General features: G+C 39.8%; 2 protein-coding genes across 2 annotated transcripts; both read right to left on the reverse strand.

Annotated features, from left to right (window-relative positions):
• Window positions 1-417: 417 nt before the first annotated feature.
• On the reverse strand, window positions 418-9,824 carry LOC113025272 (SWI/SNF-related matrix-associated actin-dependent regulator of chromatin subfamily B member 1-like). The gene is made up of 9 exons (XM_026172838.2): window positions 9,408-9,824; window positions 7,443-7,554; window positions 6,614-6,722; window positions 6,259-6,396; window positions 3,578-3,705; window positions 3,330-3,496; window positions 2,415-2,605; window positions 2,190-2,321; window positions 418-1,103 (listed from the first exon to the last, which is right to left on the reverse strand). The coding sequence occupies exons 1-9, from the start codon at window positions 9,495-9,497 to the stop codon at window positions 1,064-1,066; spliced, it is 1,107 nt and encodes a 368-aa protein (XP_026028623.1). The 5' UTR covers window positions 9,498-9,824; the 3' UTR covers window positions 418-1,063.
• A 1,130-nt stretch (window positions 9,825-10,954) lies between these two features.
• Window positions 10,955-15,943, reverse strand: derl2 (derlin 2). Its single transcript, XM_026172839.2, has 7 exons — window positions 15,771-15,943; window positions 13,753-13,818; window positions 13,240-13,313; window positions 12,920-13,013; window positions 12,540-12,735; window positions 12,311-12,401; window positions 10,955-11,506 (listed from the first exon to the last, which is right to left on the reverse strand). Exons 1-7 carry the CDS (start codon window positions 15,861-15,863, stop codon window positions 11,401-11,403), a joined length of 720 nt encoding a protein of 239 aa, XP_026028624.1. The 5' UTR covers window positions 15,864-15,943; the 3' UTR covers window positions 10,955-11,400.
• Window positions 15,944-20,101: the final 4,158 nt, after the last annotated feature.

Genomic DNA, 20,101 nt, shown 5'->3' on the forward strand with positions numbered 1-20,101 from the left:
AGCCCTAAAAAGTCATGGCTGCTTACTGCTCTCTATTTAAATGTTTGGCAATTCCTCTGACGCACAGATACATACAAAGGTGCATTATGACAAAGAATTGGGTCTGAACATCCATAAGTAAAAAAATAAAATGAAAACAAACAAACGACAACAAAAAGACAACCCAAACATGGCTTGGTTGTCTTATAGCAATATAGATATTGAAAATTAAGGTGAATGGTAGAATGCTTTCAAATTAAAGGAGGAAACACCTCAAGCGGTCAACCCAAAGACAGACATTCAGATTTTTTTAGCCAGGTTGAAACAGGCGAAATCTCACTTGACTCGTATTAATATGATTATTAATAAACGGTTTCTTTGGAAAAGTCTGAAACCATAAAAACCATCATCTCTTGGCTATTTTTCTGTTGGGATCTATTCAAAAAACAGATAACATTCTTCTGCTGAAGGACTAATGGACTGACTGATCTTTCCATCTCCATAGTACATCAAGTCTCAGAAATCCAAATGTAGGCCATGTGACAGAAATGCTGACATGCCTTATTAAAAAGGGAAAAACACAGTGTAATACTAATATCTAAGTAAGACAACTGCTGCTGTAGATGATATTAGTTCCCTGTTAGAAACATGAAGATGTTCCACTTGTCCAAGTACATAAAGCTGTTCAGATCAGGTTGTCATTTCAGTAACCATTCACATAAATAAACTCAATACCATGTGCATTGACCTAATGTGAGCATCACTGTGTGTGTGTGTGTGTGTGTGTGTGTGTGTGTGTGTGTGTGTGTGTGTGTGTGTCTCAGACATCTGAATCAGTTCCTCTAGAGTAAACATTTGATACTTAGCAGTATGCTGCTGCCATGAGCAGAGTGAAACATATTGGTGGTGGAGTCCATGTGTGCTGAGGAATGCGGTGTCCTTAATCACAGGCTGCCGCAGAACTGACCATACATATGTCTGTGTTCACGCTCGTCCAGATGCTACGTTGATGCTTTAAGGATGACTTATGTCCTTAGTTTTTTAACGAGTAACAGGAGCCTCCTGACCAGCTTCACATTGCCTTCTACCAAGAGGGGGCGGTGTTGGCCAGTCGTCTCATACGCCTACAAAAACAGTTTATTTGAAGAAGAATTCTTTAAAAACTGTAGGAATGATCAGAGATTTTACAAGCCTGATAACCCAGTACAAAGTATGATTTGGTCAAACTAAAAAAAGACATGCATACGTTCTAGTGCCACAATACATACACACTGATCTTAATTATTGAGATGACACCATTAAACAATCAGTAAATTATTGTAAAGAAGGTTCAATGCCTGGCTCTTCCAGTCTGCAAGATACTGCAAGAGTGTGAATGTTAGATAGAAAGCACGTCAGTGTATGCTTGTATGCATGAATGACTGATGCATGTTGCATTAAGTGCTCAGAGTAGAAAAGCAGCATATAGGAACTTATAAGGAGTTCCTTTTATATACTGGCCCAAACTATGTAAATATTAATAGTTAAAACCACTCCCATTGCAAGGAAATTAAAATTCACAATGACTATATCATCCATATCATGTCTTAGATGATGCAAGAATTATGGCTTCTGAAAAAAGAGGTTTCAAAACACTACTGTGTAAATGACTCTACACTACTGATTATAGATTATTTCATGAGAAAAAAACCCCATTTAAATTAATATGTAAGGATGGACAGACAAGTCAAAAACAATGCATCCAGCCAAGGCTGCCCAAGGTGTGGAATACTGAAAATGGTGGCTAGAGCCTTCCATTACTTCAATGATGGAATAAGAGGAATAATGAAGCTTTTATGAAGAGCGTGAGACGGGTGAGATGCACTGTTGTTAAAGATCAGAGATTTTTAGAACGTCTCTGCAGGGAAACATTGTTAGGCTGATTTTGATATTGCACTATTAACACTCAGAGTTGAACCCGTTCTGCTCAGCTGCTCTGAAAATGAAGCCTCGATATTACATTTCATCATGAGTTCATCAACCATGTTCTGAAGCGTAGACTAATTAACATGTACAACATGTACACTTTGAATTTGTGACTCTGCCCATTTATGGGATCCTTTTTTTTTTTTTTAAATTACTAACCTATTTAGTGGCACCATATGACTGTCAGTCTGATAAAAGTCAATGGAGCAGATAATAACTATATTAAATGCATCTGACTGTGTCACCTTGTGTTTCTGTCTTGGTCTCTGATCTTCTTCTCCATTTCCGCATCTGTCAGGGTCTCCAACAGGGGGCACCACTGGTCTGCATCACCTGTGTTGCGAATGGCAATCTCTACTGTGGGTAGTGGGTTCTCACTGGACACATTCCAAGTATGAGAGTAACAAATGAGTGCACCATAACACACCAAGATTCACAGTCATTCTCAAAGGCTTATTACAGTGACTTACCTGAAAGCATAGGTCCTCTGGTGCCAGCTGAGCTGACCACGGATGCTGTAGGCAATAGTGGTGACAAACTCCCCGCCGAGACCCAGCTCAGAGCACAGCTTCAATGCAAATGACTCTGGAGAGTTCTCCCTCTCTGACATGTCCCACTCAAACTGGTCCACCAGAGAGATGTTCCCTACATGGATGTTCAGCTGTGGGACATATGAAATTTTCATATACCAACCTATTATAGACGTATTTCTGTTCAACACTGCCAAGATTTGTTTACATTATACATGCTTCCCTTAGGCAGGCATTTTCATTGCTATGCAGATGATACACAGGTCTATCTATCCATGAAGCCAGATGAGACAACAAATAGCTTAACTGCAGGAATAGACAAAGACCTGGATGACCTCTAATTTCCTGCTTCTAAATTCAGATAAAACTGAGATAATTGTACTCAGCCTTAATCTTAATCTTAGAAATATGTTATCTAAATAGATGCTTGTGCACGATGGCATTATCTTGACCTCCAGTAACACTGTAAGGAATCTTGGAGTCATTTTGATCAGGATATGTCCTTCAATATGCTTTTTAGTTACTATTAATCCTTTCAGTGCAATTTTTGTCCTGTCATGACCCCCCACTGGTCTTTACAGAGCCCACTGTTGTGCTTGGCCAAAGGGGGGTCATTTGATTGCTTTGGCATGCATACTGCATTATTATGGGGTCTTTGCCTTACAATATAAAGTACCTTGATGTAACTGCTATGATTTGGTGCTGTATAAATAAAATTGAATTAAATCAAATCAGGTTAAGATATACATCATTGATCATGGCTGATGAGCTTGTCTAAAATAATTTAAAATTTTCTTGCTAGACATGTCATTTCTTGACTTCCTGTTAAAATTGTTACTTCGGTGCAGCACCTACCTTGATGATGACTCTCTGGTCCGCCTGGTCTTCTAAGAGACTGTCAGTGGGGTAAGACTCAATCTGCTGACGAATAGCTGATGCGATGGCTGGGACAAAAGCCAGAGGATTCAAGTCGAGGTCATCACACAAAATCTCAGCAAACATCTCTGGGGTCATAAGTTTTTCTAAGGAAAAAGCAGGTAATTAAACACAAAATAGCACCAGATGTTGCAGATATTTTCAAAGTAGTAGACGTGTATAAGTACCATTCATATTCCATGTGAAGGTATCCCGCAGTTTCTGCCCATCTATCTCCATGTCTAGACGAACAGGGACCAGTGCCTCTATCTGGGCTGCATTCTCATGGATTACTGCAGGGTCGTGGTCATCAAAACTAAGTGAGATGCATACAATCTGATGTTGCATTATTCTTGTTTTACTCAAAATGGTCAACACTAATCCAAATTAAAATTCCACACAGAGCTCACATATCACTTTCTCAAGGTCATAGATACAATTCAGACCTTTCTCCGCTGTGCCCTAAATGTAAAATAGAGATGGGCAACCTCACGCATTGTCTATGGTCCTGCAGGAAAATACAACAATTTTGGTTCGTTATAAAATGTGAACTGGATAAGATCTTCTCTACTGACACTGAATGCAATTCATTGTGCATGCTACTCGGAGCAGCGAATGACAAAAATCAGAGGGAAGTTTGGAAAGCAGCTTTACAGGCTGCTAACGTTCTATGCAAGGAAATGTGTCCTTTTGAACTGGATCATGGGCACGGGCCCATCTAAGACTCAATGGCAGCAAAAGGTACTGGAATATGTGTTGTAAGACTTCCTAACATGCAAGTTACATAGTAGGGACCATAGGTTTCATAAAATATGGGACCTATTTATGCTGTATGCCAGTTTGGATATTGCTGCCATTTTCTCACGGGCCCTGGTATAATATAAGCATGCCAATGCTACTTTACATATGACTATTGCTAACTCTATCTCATAATCAAAGTATATGGATTTTCTATTTATTTACTTGTATTCTCATTCTGTTATGTTGGTTTTGTTTGTTTCATAAGTTTCAGGTATGTAGTAACATGACTTTGTAACATTCACATTCTGATGAGGACACTGGGAGCAAGGATACTTGCCAAATGATACTTTGGCATCCATGCTAGAGCAGCCAAGAATTGAATCAACAACCTTCCAACTGGCAGATGACCTGCTCAACTGCCTGAGCCACAGCCACCCTAGTGTCACCAATGCCATCTACCAAGAGCTGAGCAAATTACTGAATAAAAGTGAAATTACTGAAGGGAAAACTACTAGACTATGTACAAAAAAAGACTATCCAAATGAGCAAGTGAGTAAAGACAATCAATGTTGTTGATATAAAAAGTAAACAACTGATGGAGACTGTGTGGGATCTTGAAAACTGAGGTAGCTGTTCTCTAAATAAATGTGAGCAGGATTCATCAAGAGTGGCTTTACTACAAGCAAATCCAGAAAGACCTGAAACAGATATGTAACAGCTGGCCAATAGAATAAGTAGAACAACACAAAACATTTACTGTCAGATGGTGATTGATCCAAATATAAATTTTTAATATTATATTCATTTCTGTCACTTAAATTGGCAGGAATATTTTGTGTTGGCCCCAGGGTAGCTGCCAAACAGCCCTGACTGCTCAAGGCATCAGCTCCACTAGACCCTTGAAGGTGTGCTCTGGTATTTGGCACCAAGATGTTAGCAAGAGATTTATTGAGTTTGTAAGCTGTGTGGGGCCTGCGTGGATCAGACTTGTTTGTCCAGCACATCCCACATATGCTGATTGCTGTCCATCTTGACATTACTCGGCTGAAAGAGGCCACAGCCATCAGCAAATACCATTTCCGTGACAGGATCTACATGGTCTGCAACAATGCTTAGGTAGGTGGTACATGTGAAAGTAACATCCACATGGATGGCAGGACTCAAGATTTCCAAGCAGATCATTGTCCAAAGCATCATATTGCCTCCATGGGCTCACCTTCTTCCCGTAGTGCATCCTGGTGCTAGGTGTTTCCCAGGTAAGATGCACACTCATCTAGTGTAATGTAAAAAAACATGTAGTTAATCAGACCAGGCCACCTTCTTCCATTGCTCTGTGATCAAGTTCTGATGCTCACACACCCATTATTGGTGCTCTTGGTAGTTGACATGGGCATCCTGGCTGATCTGAATGCTATGCAGCCCCATATACAACAAAGTGTGGGACACTGTGTACCTTTCTATCAAAACCAGCATTAAATTTTTTCAGATATTTGATTTACTGTTGTTAATCAAACTGTCTGTTGGACTGAACCACATGGCCCAGCTTTCTCTCTCCATATGCATCAAGGAGCTTTAATGACTCTGTCACTGGTTCATCACTGGTCCTTCCTTAGACACAGACCACTGCAGACTGGGAACACCCCACAAGAGCTGCAGTTATGTAGATGCTCTCACCTAGTCTTCTAGCCATCATAATTTGGCTAGCCAAGCCACCAAACTTGTTGAAAGACACTTGCCCATTTTAAGGACAAATCGTTCACTCGCTCCCACCCACTAACAGGTGCCACGGCGAAGAGTGTTATTCACTTCACATGTCAGTGATCACATTGATATGCCTGATTTCTGTATGTACTACAAACTATGCTGAGAAGTTCAGAAACAATGTAGTAAATTCTACTAGATAAGCTATGAAATATGATCATTTTAATGGTCATTGGTGAGTTGTAGTTGCTGACAAATGAATAAAGAATGATGCGTTCATTTTTTTAAGGCCCAGGATTGTGCTGTTGAATTATATTACATGATGGTGTGTCATTGCGAACCTTAACTCTGACATGAACAAGCAGAATACATACAGTAGTAATAAGTCCACAAAACACATGAGAATGGGAACAAACAGCTTCCATACCAAAGAGGGAAGGTCCTCTTCTTGTCACGGCCCATTCGGTTCCGGTTGATGGTGGTGGAGCAAGGCACAGCATCCAGATGGTGAGAGCTGTTGGGCAGTGTGGGAACCCACTGACTACTTCTCTTTGCCTTTTGCTCCCTTTACAAGAAGAATAAACAAACATCTTCTGTCTCAACAATGATCAGCAATAAGGGATTTCATCACTTAGAATTACAGACTTATCAAAGCTCTCTTGAAGCTTTGCTAAAATGTAAAAAAACAAAACAAAAAACTCCATTCATCTATGCAACCAACAAAACTGAGTCATGAGTTGATGTCATCGTATAACTGGGGTCTGCACTCATCAGCAGATTACCTGAGGTAAGCAGGGGGCTCTGTGTTGATAGACACTGCTTTGTATTTCTCATCATTTCCATCAAAGATCTCTTCACACTCTGAAGCCTTCAGCAGAGTAACACTGGTGGCTGTAAATGAACAATCGTCCAGAGAACAAAGACACAGTAGCTTTAGCTTTTTTTGGGGGGCAATATTTGTTTGCGGCAAGAAGTTCAGCTCAACACCAAAATTAAAGACATTTCCTATAAATTTTACTTTAAAAAGGAAAAAGTTTTTACTATTGCACTTTAATTAAAAAATATTAAAGTACACAAGTAATATTGTATACTTTTTGTTCTTACTGTTTTTTAATTTTTTGTAAGTACACAATATTAAAAGGATTTATTTTATTTCAGTTACAGGAAATGTTTTTGGATTTTTTTAAGTTTACTTTTAGTTATCTGTAACAACACTGACAGTCACATCAATCTGTAAAGGTAAAGTCTCAAGATACATGATGTAATTGATAGTCCAGTAATAAACTCAGGCATAATATTGTTTAAATACTTGAAATGTTTGCAGTTTTTGCCATCTACGGACTTAACTCGTTTTTTGAAGGTAAATGTACTTTTTTATTTCTGCACAGCTGAGTGTATTGCTTACATTTCTCCATATCATTTTGAGTAATTGATTGAAAGTAGGACTTTAGTATTTTTTTGTTGTGGTAGTGTCCGGGGTTTTCTCAAACTGCCTTCATGTCTGCAGAAGATTTTGTGGATAGGAAATTCTATACAACCCTGGGAGTAGTCCAAATCATGTTAGTATCCACAGTAACCCCTTACCCTGCACACATACAAAAAGCCACTCACCATGTGACGATGCTACAATTTTCTTTCTCTCCTCCACAGAGGCCAGCCTCCTCCATAAAGATGGATATCTTTTATAAAGGGAGCCTCTGAACATCCGCAGATAGTTTCCAACCTTGAACAGCAAAGTGCATGTGTTTTTCCAATCCACAGTGAAACAAATGTTAAAAACAAAGAACCAAAGAAACAGATAACAGCACCTGTCATAACTGCAGTTCTATCAAAAGGACCATTTCATTTTTTGTTTATAGTGATTTAGCTGTAATTGTTCTTCCGTGTTCTTAAATGCAGATCCAACTACTGCTTTCTGCTGGCTAGATGATGCTAGCATGCTAACGAGCGCCACTGATGCCTCAATAAACAAAGAAGCATGTGTACACTCAGTCAAACAAGCTGCTACCAAAGCTCTAATTGTGCCATTCAAAACCAGTAAAAACTAACCTCAGCTTCTGCCGTTTTGCTGTAACTTCGTATTCCCTACGTAACTTGGGTTACTGCAGTTAGTTGAAATGGGTTATGTTAAAATAAAGTAAGACTGGAAAAAAATATCTTTCTGCTTTGTGTAACATGCTTAAGTGACGCAGCTTGAGCAGTCTGTCATTAGTATTAAGACCGTTTTGATGTCACTTTTGCACTGTTCAAAAGGTAGTCACAAGATATCAATCAATCAGTGTGACGCTATGAAGACACTGTGGACCCAAATCTCTCAGGAATGTTTCCAGTTCCTTGTTAAATATGTGAAACAGAACTAAATCAGTTGGGGATAGACTTTAGCCCAAACAAACTGGATAATCTGAAGAAAATGGATGTTGTCTTAACTATTAGCACACTAAAGATGCAAATCATTCATTAAGAAAAACAAATGTTTCCAAACCACCTTGCAAATGTTAATAAACATTAGGACTGCTTTTCATTGTCATGCCAACTAATTTGAAAGCTATCAAACATTTCAATCACTGTTTGTAGAAACAAAAGGAGCTGCACCAGTTGTAAGCATAGCACAGTCCTGGCTTTGAAATACCATCCAAAACTGTCTTATCTTGATCTGTCTTATTTCCAAACTAGTCTTCTGCTTTAAAAACGAAAAACAACACACACACACACACACACTTTTTCCCCCAACCAGGTGTGAAAATAAACCCCGTTTCTCTTCTTGTAAGCAATAATGTGGACATAATGAGAGGATCAGACCCTTTAACCCGCACATGCATACAGTAATTTACCAAGAAGAAACTCCTAACAAGACAACACCAGGGCTAGAAGCTATAGCAGCTCATGACATTCCCTCCAAACAGCTGAGGTAGGATGTGACATTCGAAGGTGCCACAGCTCAGTATTGATGCCATGTTTTGAGCTACCGGTAACTGTCAATCAAATTTTAACCATTCTTTAAAAGATCAGCAGTGAGTCACAAAACATCCTAAGATCGGTGCCTCCAAAATGCTGCTGTGGTGAAAAATTTAACTGAACTCTGCAAAGAAGGTGATTACAAAAAATACCTTTAAGGTCTTCCAAACAGTGCTAGCCCGCACAGTGCAGTGGACAACTATACGTTTTTATTCACCTTTTTTTTTTTTTTTTTAAACCAAGTGGGTTGTGTTTGTCGACTCAAGCAGTGCAAAAGTGACATCAAAACGGTCAGAATAATAATGGCAGACGGCTCAAGCTTAGTTGAAATGGGTTATGTTAAAATAAAGTAACTGCAGTAACCCAGTGGGGAATACCAAGTTACAGCAAAACGGCAGAAGCTGAGGTTAGTTTTTACTGGTTTTGAACGGCACAATTAGAGCTTTGGTAGCAGCTTGTTTGACTGACTACACCCCGCTCTTCGTTTCACATGCTTCTTTGTTTATTGAGGCATCAGTGGCGCTCGTTAGCATGCTAGCATCATCTAGCCAACAGAAAGGATAACTGCAGCAAGCATAAGAGATTTAGGCCCCGAAAGTTTGTGTACAGACCGTCACATACCTCCGACCCCACCATGTAAAAGTCTCCATCTTGTTCGAGCTGAAATTTTACCGGCTTCTGGCCAAACGTTTTACTGAGAGCTAATTGCATCTTTACGCAGTCACTGCTAATTATTTGAGCAGCCTTTCTTCAGGTGCGTTCGCAGCCTGAGTTGAAAATGGGAAATCCGATATCGTCCCTTCAAATAGGTTTTGCTTACTCCAATTAGGAGCATGTCTGCTTACCAAGTATAAAACGACATGAAGATTATCCACAAAAAATTGAAAACTACAGCAATTTCTGTACCAGTCCCTATTTAGATGGATTAAATGAGGACATTCAAATTTGGAAGAATTTTTCCCGAAAAGTCTAAACGCTTCATGGGATGCTACTCTCTTTCTGTCCTCGCTCAAAGTGGATGAACAATTTCCAGTGCTCATTACCGCCCCTACTGTTCTACATTAAAATGAGATTTAACTCCTCCAGCTGCAGAGGTTATCTGCGATATCCATATTATTGTAGAGTTCTCACAATTCCTTATGAATCTAATGCAGCGGCCCCCAACCTTTTTTGCGCCACGGACCGGTTTATGTCCGATAATATTTTCACGGACCGGCCTTTAAGGTGCCGCGGATAAATACAACAAAATAAAACCAGTACCGGTACCAAAAAAAGAAGATTTATTCATAACACACGGGAAAAGACCCAGGGAAACCGAGTTAATGATAAAAAAAATGCTAAAACCTATAAAACCTTGAAAACCATAAATTTCACACCCAAGCCTCAACTCTCACGGTCCGGTACCAAACAACTCATGGACCGGTACCACCTTGGGGGCTGGGGACTGCTGATCTAATGCAAACGGCACATAGGTCTTCTAGATATTGGATCAAAATACACACACAGAGTGCCAAATAACCGAGATTAGCCCAAGTATTCATAAATCCATTTTTTTTAGGCACATGAAGGATTCTTTCTACTCCAGTAAGTCTACTATAAAAATGGATTGTGTATTACAGATATGTTTAAAGCTATCTCAATCAAATTAAATATGACAACAGTGCAGAAGACACCAATATTCCAGAAGTGCGTGCAAGGAACAAAATTTACATACTTGTCTTTCTGGAACACTTAAAAACATATCTACCATTTGAATTTTCAAAAAGTCAAAATTTTGTTTTGCTACCAATAAGGCAAGAAAAATTGTTCTTGTAAAAAGATATTGCTTAATAATAACTGGCTGCATAAATGCCTGAAGGTGTTTTCAAATGGGTAGCTTTGACATGCCAACAACTTTACACTTACAGCAGATTCAGCAAATCTGACATGACATTGAAATGTCTGCCTTTAGACTCAAGATAGCTTGCTAACCCATTATTCTCACTTTGCGCCACACCTCATGGGCTATGAAATCAAAAACAGTGAAAATCCTGACATCTCCGTCTCTAACAATAAGACAAGTTACAAGAGTCTTTCAACTGACATGTTGCATTTTTACACTCAGAATTAGTAAGAACATCTTTGGTTTCAAGCGAAAACTAAAACACTTCAAAGAGATGAAACCAAACTGTTGTTTGCAACAGACATTTATTCTTTAAAAAAGTGAAATAAAAAAAATGCACTCTTTGTAAATAAATTCATTTCAATAATATTCCACTGCTGTCATTTTCCTCTTTCATATAATTGTATGCCATAATTTATTCATTTATTTTTCCCCGGAGACAAAGACAAACATCACCTGAGGCCCTCAGGTTCACCATCCACAGTTCCATCGGAAGCTTGTATTCTATCAAATAGTCTTAGAGCGACGACCTGGCATCAAGAAGAGTTTGTGAAGATGATTAAAGCCCATATACACAGACAACACACCGTTATCTCCAAACCACTTGTGGCTGTTTGGCATTCCTCATCCACAACTAAACAAACACGTCAAAAACAAAGACCATGTCTTCAACTCTCTGAGAGAAGGTCCCTGAAGGTGACCTGATGATCAGGGATGAAATAGAGGGTGTATTTAACCACCAAGGCGCTGTCCTTCCCCCCATGCAAACCCGCCCGGGCGGTCCTCTGGCAGGGGGTTATAGTTGGCATCTTCTTCTGGAGTGTCAAAGAGCATCTTTCTGTGGGAGAAACACGGCAAAAGGAGAATGAGTCATTTCTACAAACACAGAAGTAGTGCTAGTGATGCAGCTAAGAACGGACTTTTGTTAGATTGTCCAACATAAAAAAAAAAATATGTCAATCAAACTGAAGATACACAGCAGCTTTATCCAGAACAAAATATGGAAACGGACTGCTGTCTACATATGTAGGCCTCTTGTCTTTTCAGGGTTTGCCTTGATTTCAAGAGCCACATAGGAACCTCCCATGAATTTATTATGAATTTCTACCATAGCCCCTTTTGATGATGTCATTTTTTAAGAATCCACTATTTTTGATAGAAAAAAAAATGGTCTGCTCTTATCTGCGTTTTGCAACTTGCGCAATTTCAGTTAGTCTTCGAAGACACTGTTTAGTACTTTGTGAATTCCAAGTTTTATTTCTGTTAATGAAGAATATAGCTTGAGCATATGTCAACATAATGTTTAAATGACAAAAGCATTTCGTGAAACAACAATTGGATTTCAGCCAACCAAATTAATTTGTGCTTGAAGTGTGTTTTGTAGCTCGTTATTGATTTTAAGGGCATGACATGCTTTTTCCACTGTTCTCCTACTTCAGCTGGCCTTAGGGAAGAGAGAAAAATCTAAGGAAAGAACAATAACTGGATCTTAGAAAAGTACTTAAATTATAACAGACACCTCTGTGTGTGTAAAGACCAGCTGCACATGGTGACTGCAGCCACATGTCTGTTTAGAGAAATTCCCATCTGCTACTTAAAACTTCTCTCACACCACAAATATTACAATTATTCTGTGACTCACATGATTGATGGGGTCTTGAGCCACCTTCCACCACCTGGTTGATTTGGGAAAACATCCTCCAGGAAGAAGTACACATGACCAACAGCAATACCTCAAGAGAAAAATACAAATCAGTTTTATTCTAACCCATCAAAACCTTGCTGTACACCACTAAACACAGCAGGTACCTGCAAATCTTAGCATACCACCAAAGTACTGAACACTGACAGCAGGGGTCAATTATAAGCACCTAAAAGATCCACGATGATAGAGTTGCCCAGCAGAAGTGAGAATCCCATTAGCACCCAGGGCAAGAAGGGTGCCTGAAAGTTGAGCAGGCCAAAGAAGTTCATGCGAACATTCGGGTTCCGTCGACTCCACACGTATACCAGCATGATGGTGAAGGCCTGGCCCAGAAACACCAGACTCACAAAAGTGCCAAATATCTGAGACTTCATTGAGGACAAATGGCTGAACATTACTGCTGACTGTTTGTGTCTGCCCAACATTAACAGACTAATAATCAATCAACGGCAGCAGAGAGATCGAAAAGTTGCTTACCACATAAGGAGTGTATGTATGTATATATGTCGTATATAAAGTTGTTCTCTGAACGATTTAAGAGGATACAGTCATAAGAAGTCCACCAAAGAGAAACATGAAGACAAAGTCAGCCGTGCGTCCCCTGAAAGAGCCCTCCTCCAGCATTCGACAGTATCTGTACCTGCAAGTACATGGTTAAGGAAAGCTGCGAGAAAAATGTACACGTCATCACCATCATCCCAATTTGTTCTTTAATTTTTTTTATTTATTTTTTACAAGAACTCTATTTGTACATAACTTTTTAACATATCATCTCTAAAACCACACCCGGTGTTCCCCAGTGAACCAGAAAGTAAAGCATGCATAGCGACTTTATATGTAAAGAGCTGTGGAACTGAGAAGGATACAGAAAAATCATATTGAACAGGAAATTGAAACCAACCGGACCAAAAAACAGGAAGTTGGTTATTAGTCGCCATACCTAGAAGTGAAAGAAACAACATTCAGCTGCAGATAACAGTAAAACTACTACATCCATTTGTCCAGTTTAAAATAATGTCAGTGCAGGTTTTGTTTAATTCTCAGCTCAACAAGTTCCCATTCACATAGAAATGTTGAAATCTTGATTTTTATTTAATTATGTAATTATTTTACTGTAGTTTATATTTTGCACCAGCAGTTTTACATTTTTCGTTAAATGGAAACAGATCTGTTACTTTCCGGTTCCTTATTTTTAGTATTAGTTTAGAGTAGTTTTTATTGAGTCACGGTTCAAAATAATCATTATTTGTCTTATACTGCCCATTGTTGAGGTCCCTCAGTTTTACTGCTTACCCATATATTTTCAATCTTCTGACTGGCTGCTTAAACAGCGGGTTTTCATTTTGGTATGGTCTTAATCTGAGGGTCAGATAACTCACCTGATAATTTCTTAGAATTAAATCTGGGTTGAAGTAGAGCTGAAATGGTGTGATGATCTCTAGTTGCTGAAAGAGAAAGCAAAGAATAAGTTATATGTAACAACAATGACAATGGCACAAAAAGATCCAGTGTATCTTTATTAAAACCAAGCTTAGTCCACTGTGTACACAAACAGAAATAATGCTCTGGTTTAGACAAATCTGACCTGCCATTTTCTGGAAAATCAGCTGCATAAGACAGCTGCTTACACAGTATAAGTCTAAGCTTGATTCATCAAGACAACAGAACTGCAGTCAGACAAGTCGGAGTCCTGCTCCGCTTTCTTTTCTACACTTTAATGTTACCTGGAGCTAAAAGCACCAACATCACAATACTTTAATTTATAAGTATTAGTAATGAACAAGGAATCAAGACATGTTTTACAAGACATGTAAAACTTTGTAAAATACTGACACTGAGCCATTATCTACCCCTGTATTTCCTCTTTCTATTTGAGATCAAAGCAGTGAATGCTGGAGAAACCCTACTGTTTTACTCTGGATTTCTTGTTGCCTTTTAGTTATTTATTTTCTCCTTTGTACCAGAGATATATCTTCACAAACAGTTAAATCCACTTAAGGTCCTTCAGCTCTTCATCGTCACACTATTTTTAAACATTAAAAACAAAGCAAATCTAGAAAACACAGATCAAGATCAGCCCGTGACACTGGTAAATTCATCTTATTTGCTGATAGCTGATATTGCCGACTCTGAAAATACCAATATCCAATAATCAATAAGAAGTGCATTTACTTTCAGAACTGTGACAGTACTGTAAAAAGTACACTCAGAATGCCTTATCAGCCAACTCACATGGGGTTTAGGCAGCTATTTTGCATATTTCTTGTTATTGCATCAGAAACTGAAAATGACACGACTGTGCACATCATAACAGTAACTGGAAAATAAGCCATTTTATGCTAATAAGTACAATCATTCAAAAATACTGACTACTGTTTTAAAAAAAAACCCATAAGAAGCTCCAAAATACCAAAATTTCACGGTCAGCTTCATGCAGTTCTGTGAAAAACTTTTAGCCCCCCTTAATGAATTCTTTCTTTCCCTCTTTTTTGTACTGTCACACATTTTTTTTCAGATCAAGCAAATTTTAACATTACATAAAGAGAACCCAAGCAAATACAAATTTCAGTTTTTTAACTAGTGATTTTATTCATTAAGTGAAAAAGCTATCCAAACATACCTGACCCTGTGTGGAAAAGTAACTGCCCTCTGACCCTAACTGTTAATGCCACCCCCAGCAACAATAACGGCAAACCAGCCTTTGCGATAACCGGCTATGAGGTTTTTAAGATGTATCTGGGTGAAATCTGGCCCACTCATATTAGCAGAATTAGTGGTTGACGCAGGTTTGGAGTAATTTTGGTAGGCTGGCCTCTCCTGGGAAGGAATGATTTGCACCCAACACCTTATCAACCTACCTACATGGGCTTTAAAATGGCTCCACTGTGACCAACTGAAACATCATCGGCCAGTTCTGTATCACCTTTTCCCACTGCTGCACACACATGCAGAAAAACAAATTCGTCTAATGCAGTGCGACAGTGCCCACATTTTACATCTAAGACAGCTTGAAAGAAAGAGCATATATAACATGTATTCCCTAAAACTGGACTGTAGAATTCTAATAACGTTTATCCATGATGATGAGAGTGACGTGAGCCGCTAGCACCAGGTAGCACTTAACCCTACAGGATAAATAAACAACAGCTGTAGCTTGTGAGGCCACTAAGGAAATTATCGGTCGTACCCGTGGCACCGGGTACAAGTAGCCCGCTCCGCTTATTGCTTCATATCACTTAAGCAAGAGATCCAACTAGGTTCCGTTCAGGCACGTACCCTTCTAACAGGTTCCCAAGCACCGAGCTAGCACCGAAGTAACCACCTTACGATGACCGCGGTAGGCAGTGCGAGTTTATTATTCCCTGTCTAACACTAAGAACACCTGAATGAGTCTTACCACCGCAGCAGTTGTGAGTACACAGGCGGTTGTGTATGCCCTGGTAACAACAGGAATCTGTAGGTATTCCTGTTGCAGCGTCTGGTAAGCCATTTTAGACCGACTGAAAGCTTCCGGCACTTTCTTGACACGTCATCCCACAAAGCCAACGGTGCTGCATTCAAGCACGTTGGACAAATGGCAAATGTTCCAGTTTCTACACTTTTATACAATCTATGGTCTTTCGCCGATGTTTTTACTGAATATACAGATGTGGATCGTAAGACTGATGGTTTTTGTAGTTTCCATATTTCAAGAAGAACTAATGTAGTACAGTTTTTATTTATTTTGTTTTGACATGTTTGACATGATAACGTTCAAAAAAAAAGGAAAAAAAAAAGACGAAGACTTGAAAATACAATGTTCTAAGACGAAATAGGATATTACCTGGAGATTGTTATACACTTTAGGTTGCTCTATTCCTTTTATTGAAATATCTTAAAGATGTATGAGGGTATATTACCTTTTAGAACACAAGACCTGTCGAAATTATTTTAGCCAAGAATCAGCATATTATCAGAGGCGTGTGGAGAAGCGTGTTGCCAACATTCATGGGGTATTCCCTCTTTACACTGGCTGTGTCAAGATCCAGCCTTGGAAAAGAAAGCAGGTGGTCTCTTCAAAAGAAAGCTTTCAAATTTTAACCTCGTAAATTTTGTGTGTGTGTGTGTGTGTGTGTGTGTGTGTGTGTGTGTGTGTGTGTGTGTGTGTGTGTGTGTGTGTGTGTGTGTGTGTGTGTGTGTAATAGAAATCACTTAAAGTTCTAGAACAAAACACTGAATGACTAGTAAATACACTGCTCAAAAAGAGGAGTTAAAACACATATCTTGATGAATGAAATCTTCCCCAGGTAAGCACGTGTATGGGCATTCATGTGATGTAAAAGAAAATGTGATTCATCAGACCAGGCCAGCTTCTTCCATTGCTCTGTGGATTAGTTCTGATGCTCACACATCCGTTATTGGCACTGGTCTGAAGCCATGCTGCCCCATAAGTGACAAACTGTGATGGACTGTGTATTCTGACACTTTTCTATCAGAACCTATATTAACTTTTCAGCAGTTTGAGCTATAGTTAACTAATTTGTTGTATCCGATTATACAGGCCAGCCTGAGCCTCGACTCCCCACATGGATGTCATACTATGCTTGCCATAAAACTACTGTGGGTTCACCACTGTTCCTTCCTTGGAACACTTCTGATAGATAATGAACACTGCAGACCAGGAGCATCCCACAAGAGCTGCAGTTTCAGAGGTGCTCCAGTCCAGTCGTCTGATCATTACAATGTGGCCTTTGTGCAAATTTGACAATCTTTATGCTTGCCTATATATCTAGCTGCTATAACAACATCTGGAAGAAGCAACTGCTATTACAACTAGAGATTGATGAGGTCCAACACAAATGCTATGACAAGGGAGAGCCAGGATGTCAGATAAGCAGGAAGATGTCATCATCCCCACCTGCCAAGCAAAGACTCACAGCCTTGCCTAACTGCCTAAAGAGATATACCAGAGAGAAGCCAGGAGAATAAACCAGCTCTACTCAACTGAGCCATCCAAGCTGTACTCTCAGTGGCAGGGGGATAATATGAGAACAGCCCTGCCAAGGCTAGAGACTAAGCAATTCTCGAAGAGCACATGGGAGAAAGAGGCAACACATAAAAACAATGCTTAGTGGCTCAACAAGCTCCAAAAATCATCAGAGTGGAAGACTCAAGCATAAAGAGCTAAATGGCACCATGATTCACAGTTACTGCCTAAAGAAGCTAACTGCACTCCAGTGTCAAATAGGACAAGTGAACCAGCTTCTACTGGATAGGGATAATAGATAATGGATGTGATATATATTCAGACTGACTAACTGAACGCTGAACAGTCCTGAGTCTCAGAAGGGGCCACTTCCATCCAACTACAGACCAATAACTGGCCTCAGCACCAAATGGAAGCTCCTGCCAGGCATCATAGCGCCCATGACGAAAAGTTCATGTTCAATACATGAGCAAGGCCCAGAAAGGAATTAGCAGCAACACCAGTGGGGCAAAATCCCAGCTACTGGTACAACTACTCATGGATGGTAAGACCAGGCGGACCAACCTGTGCACTGCCTGGATTTACTACAAGAAGGCCTTTGACTCAGTGAACTAAATAAGAGCCTTCATCAGGAATGCAATGGGGATATTGGTTCTCCTCCAATTTCCTCAAACTTAACAGTAATAAAACTGAAGTTTTACTTGTTGGTACACCATCTGTCTTAACCAAATCCCACAGCTTTTCCATTAACGTTGAAAATTCTCCCACCCTTCCCTCCCCTCAGGTTAAGAGTTTGGGTGTCATACTTGATAATACTCTTTCATTCCAGTCTCACATTAATTACATAACACGGTCTGCTTACTTCCATTTACGTAATATTCACCGACTCCGTCCCTTCCTTACTCCCCATGCTGCTGCCATCCTTGTCCATAGTCTTATTACATCCCGTATTGATTACTGTAATTCCCTCCTATTTGGTCTCCCTAAAAGGTCCCTTCATAAACTCCAACTTCTTCAAAATTCTGCAGCTCGGGTCATAACTTGCACTCCGTTAAGTGCTCATATTACCCCAGTTCTTCAGCAGCTTCACTGGTTGCCCATAGAAGCCAGGATAAATTTTAAAATCTTACTTCTTGCATACAAGTGTATCCATAAATCTGCTCCTTCATATTTGTGTGACCTGCTCCATATCACCACTGTTTCCCGCACTCTCAGATCATCATCTGCTATTCATCTTACTGTTCCGTCCTCACACCTTATCACTATGGGGAACAGAGCTTTCAGTCGCTCTGCTCCTCGGCTCTGGAACTCTCTTCCTCCTGCACTAAGAAATATTGACTCCCTCTCCGTATTTAAGACACAGCTCAAAACACATCTGTTTAAACTGGCTTACTCGCTTTAATGCTGATTTTATCTGTTGTCACGCTCTGTTTTGTAATTTTAACTTATTTTATGTATTTTATGACTATTGTTCCTTTTATTAATTGTGTTTTTTGTAAGGTGACCTTGGGTTTCTGAAAGGCGCCCTCAAATAAAATGTATTATTATTATTATAATAGAATAGAATAGAATTCAACTTTATTGTCATTGCACATGCACAGGTACAGGGCAACGAAATGCAGTTTGCATCCATCCAGAAGTGCTTTAGTGATATAGATATATTACAATATATATTAGCAATAATATAGATATGTGAGTATATTACAGAAATGGGTCTATTATGGTATGTTATAATGTACACGGTATGAAGTATGTTGTGAATATTCTATAACTATAAGTATGTACAGGCTGTAGTGAGTACAAGCTATGTACAGGATATGAACAGGATATAAATATGAAAAACTATACAGAATATGAAATAAATAACTTTACAGAATCTGGGATATACAGCTATACAGAAATGGGAACTATGCAAGTTGTAAACAGTTGTAGGATTAAAAATTATCGAATGTACAGAATGATTATTTACACAGAGCTATACAGTAGTGCAGTTAAGATAAGTGAGGGTGTAGATAGTTTCTACAGAGGCTATATAAAGTGCTAGTGGTTGTGAGTGGTGGTTCAGTCCATGTTATTATTGTGTTTGAGGGTACAGTTGTCCATTGTGGGTGTGTGTATGTTCAGTCCATGAGTTTAACGTGGGTCAGATGTCAGGAGGCAGAGTTCAGGAGTCTGACAGCTGTGGGGAAGAAGCTGTTCCGGTACCTGGTGGTCTTAGTCCGGAGGCTCCTGTGGCGCCTCCCAGAGGGCAGGAGGGTGAAGAGTCCATGTGATGGGTGACTGGGGTCTTTGATGATTTTCCCAGCCCTTTTCAGACACCGCTTCCTGTAGATGTCTTTTATGGCAGGAAGTGGTGCTCCGGCGATGCGCTGGGCAGTTTTCACGACCCTCTGCAACGCCTTCCGGTCCGAGGCAGAGCAGTTCCCGTACCAGACTGTTATACAGTTGGTCAGGATGCTCTCGATGGTGCAGCGATAGAAGTTCACCAGGATGTCTGAGGACAGGTGGTTCTTCCTCAGAGTCCTCAAGAAGAAGAGGCGCTGGTGAGCCTTCTTGACCAGCTTGGAGCAGTTAGTCGTCCAGGTGAGATCCTCGGAGATGTGGACTCCCAGGAACTTGAAGCTGCTCACACGCTCCACAGCCATCCCCTTAATGTGGATGGGTGGATGTGGGTCAGCATTCCTCCTGTAGTCCACGATGAGCTCCTTGGTCTTCTCGGTGTTAAGCAGCAGGTTGTTTCTGTCGCACCACTCAGCCAGACG

This window comes from Astatotilapia calliptera, chromosome 7, assembly GCF_964374335.1.
Source record: "Astatotilapia calliptera chromosome 7, fAstCal68.1, whole genome shotgun sequence".
Taxonomy (NCBI): domain Eukaryota; kingdom Metazoa; phylum Chordata; class Actinopteri; order Cichliformes; family Cichlidae; genus Astatotilapia; species Astatotilapia calliptera.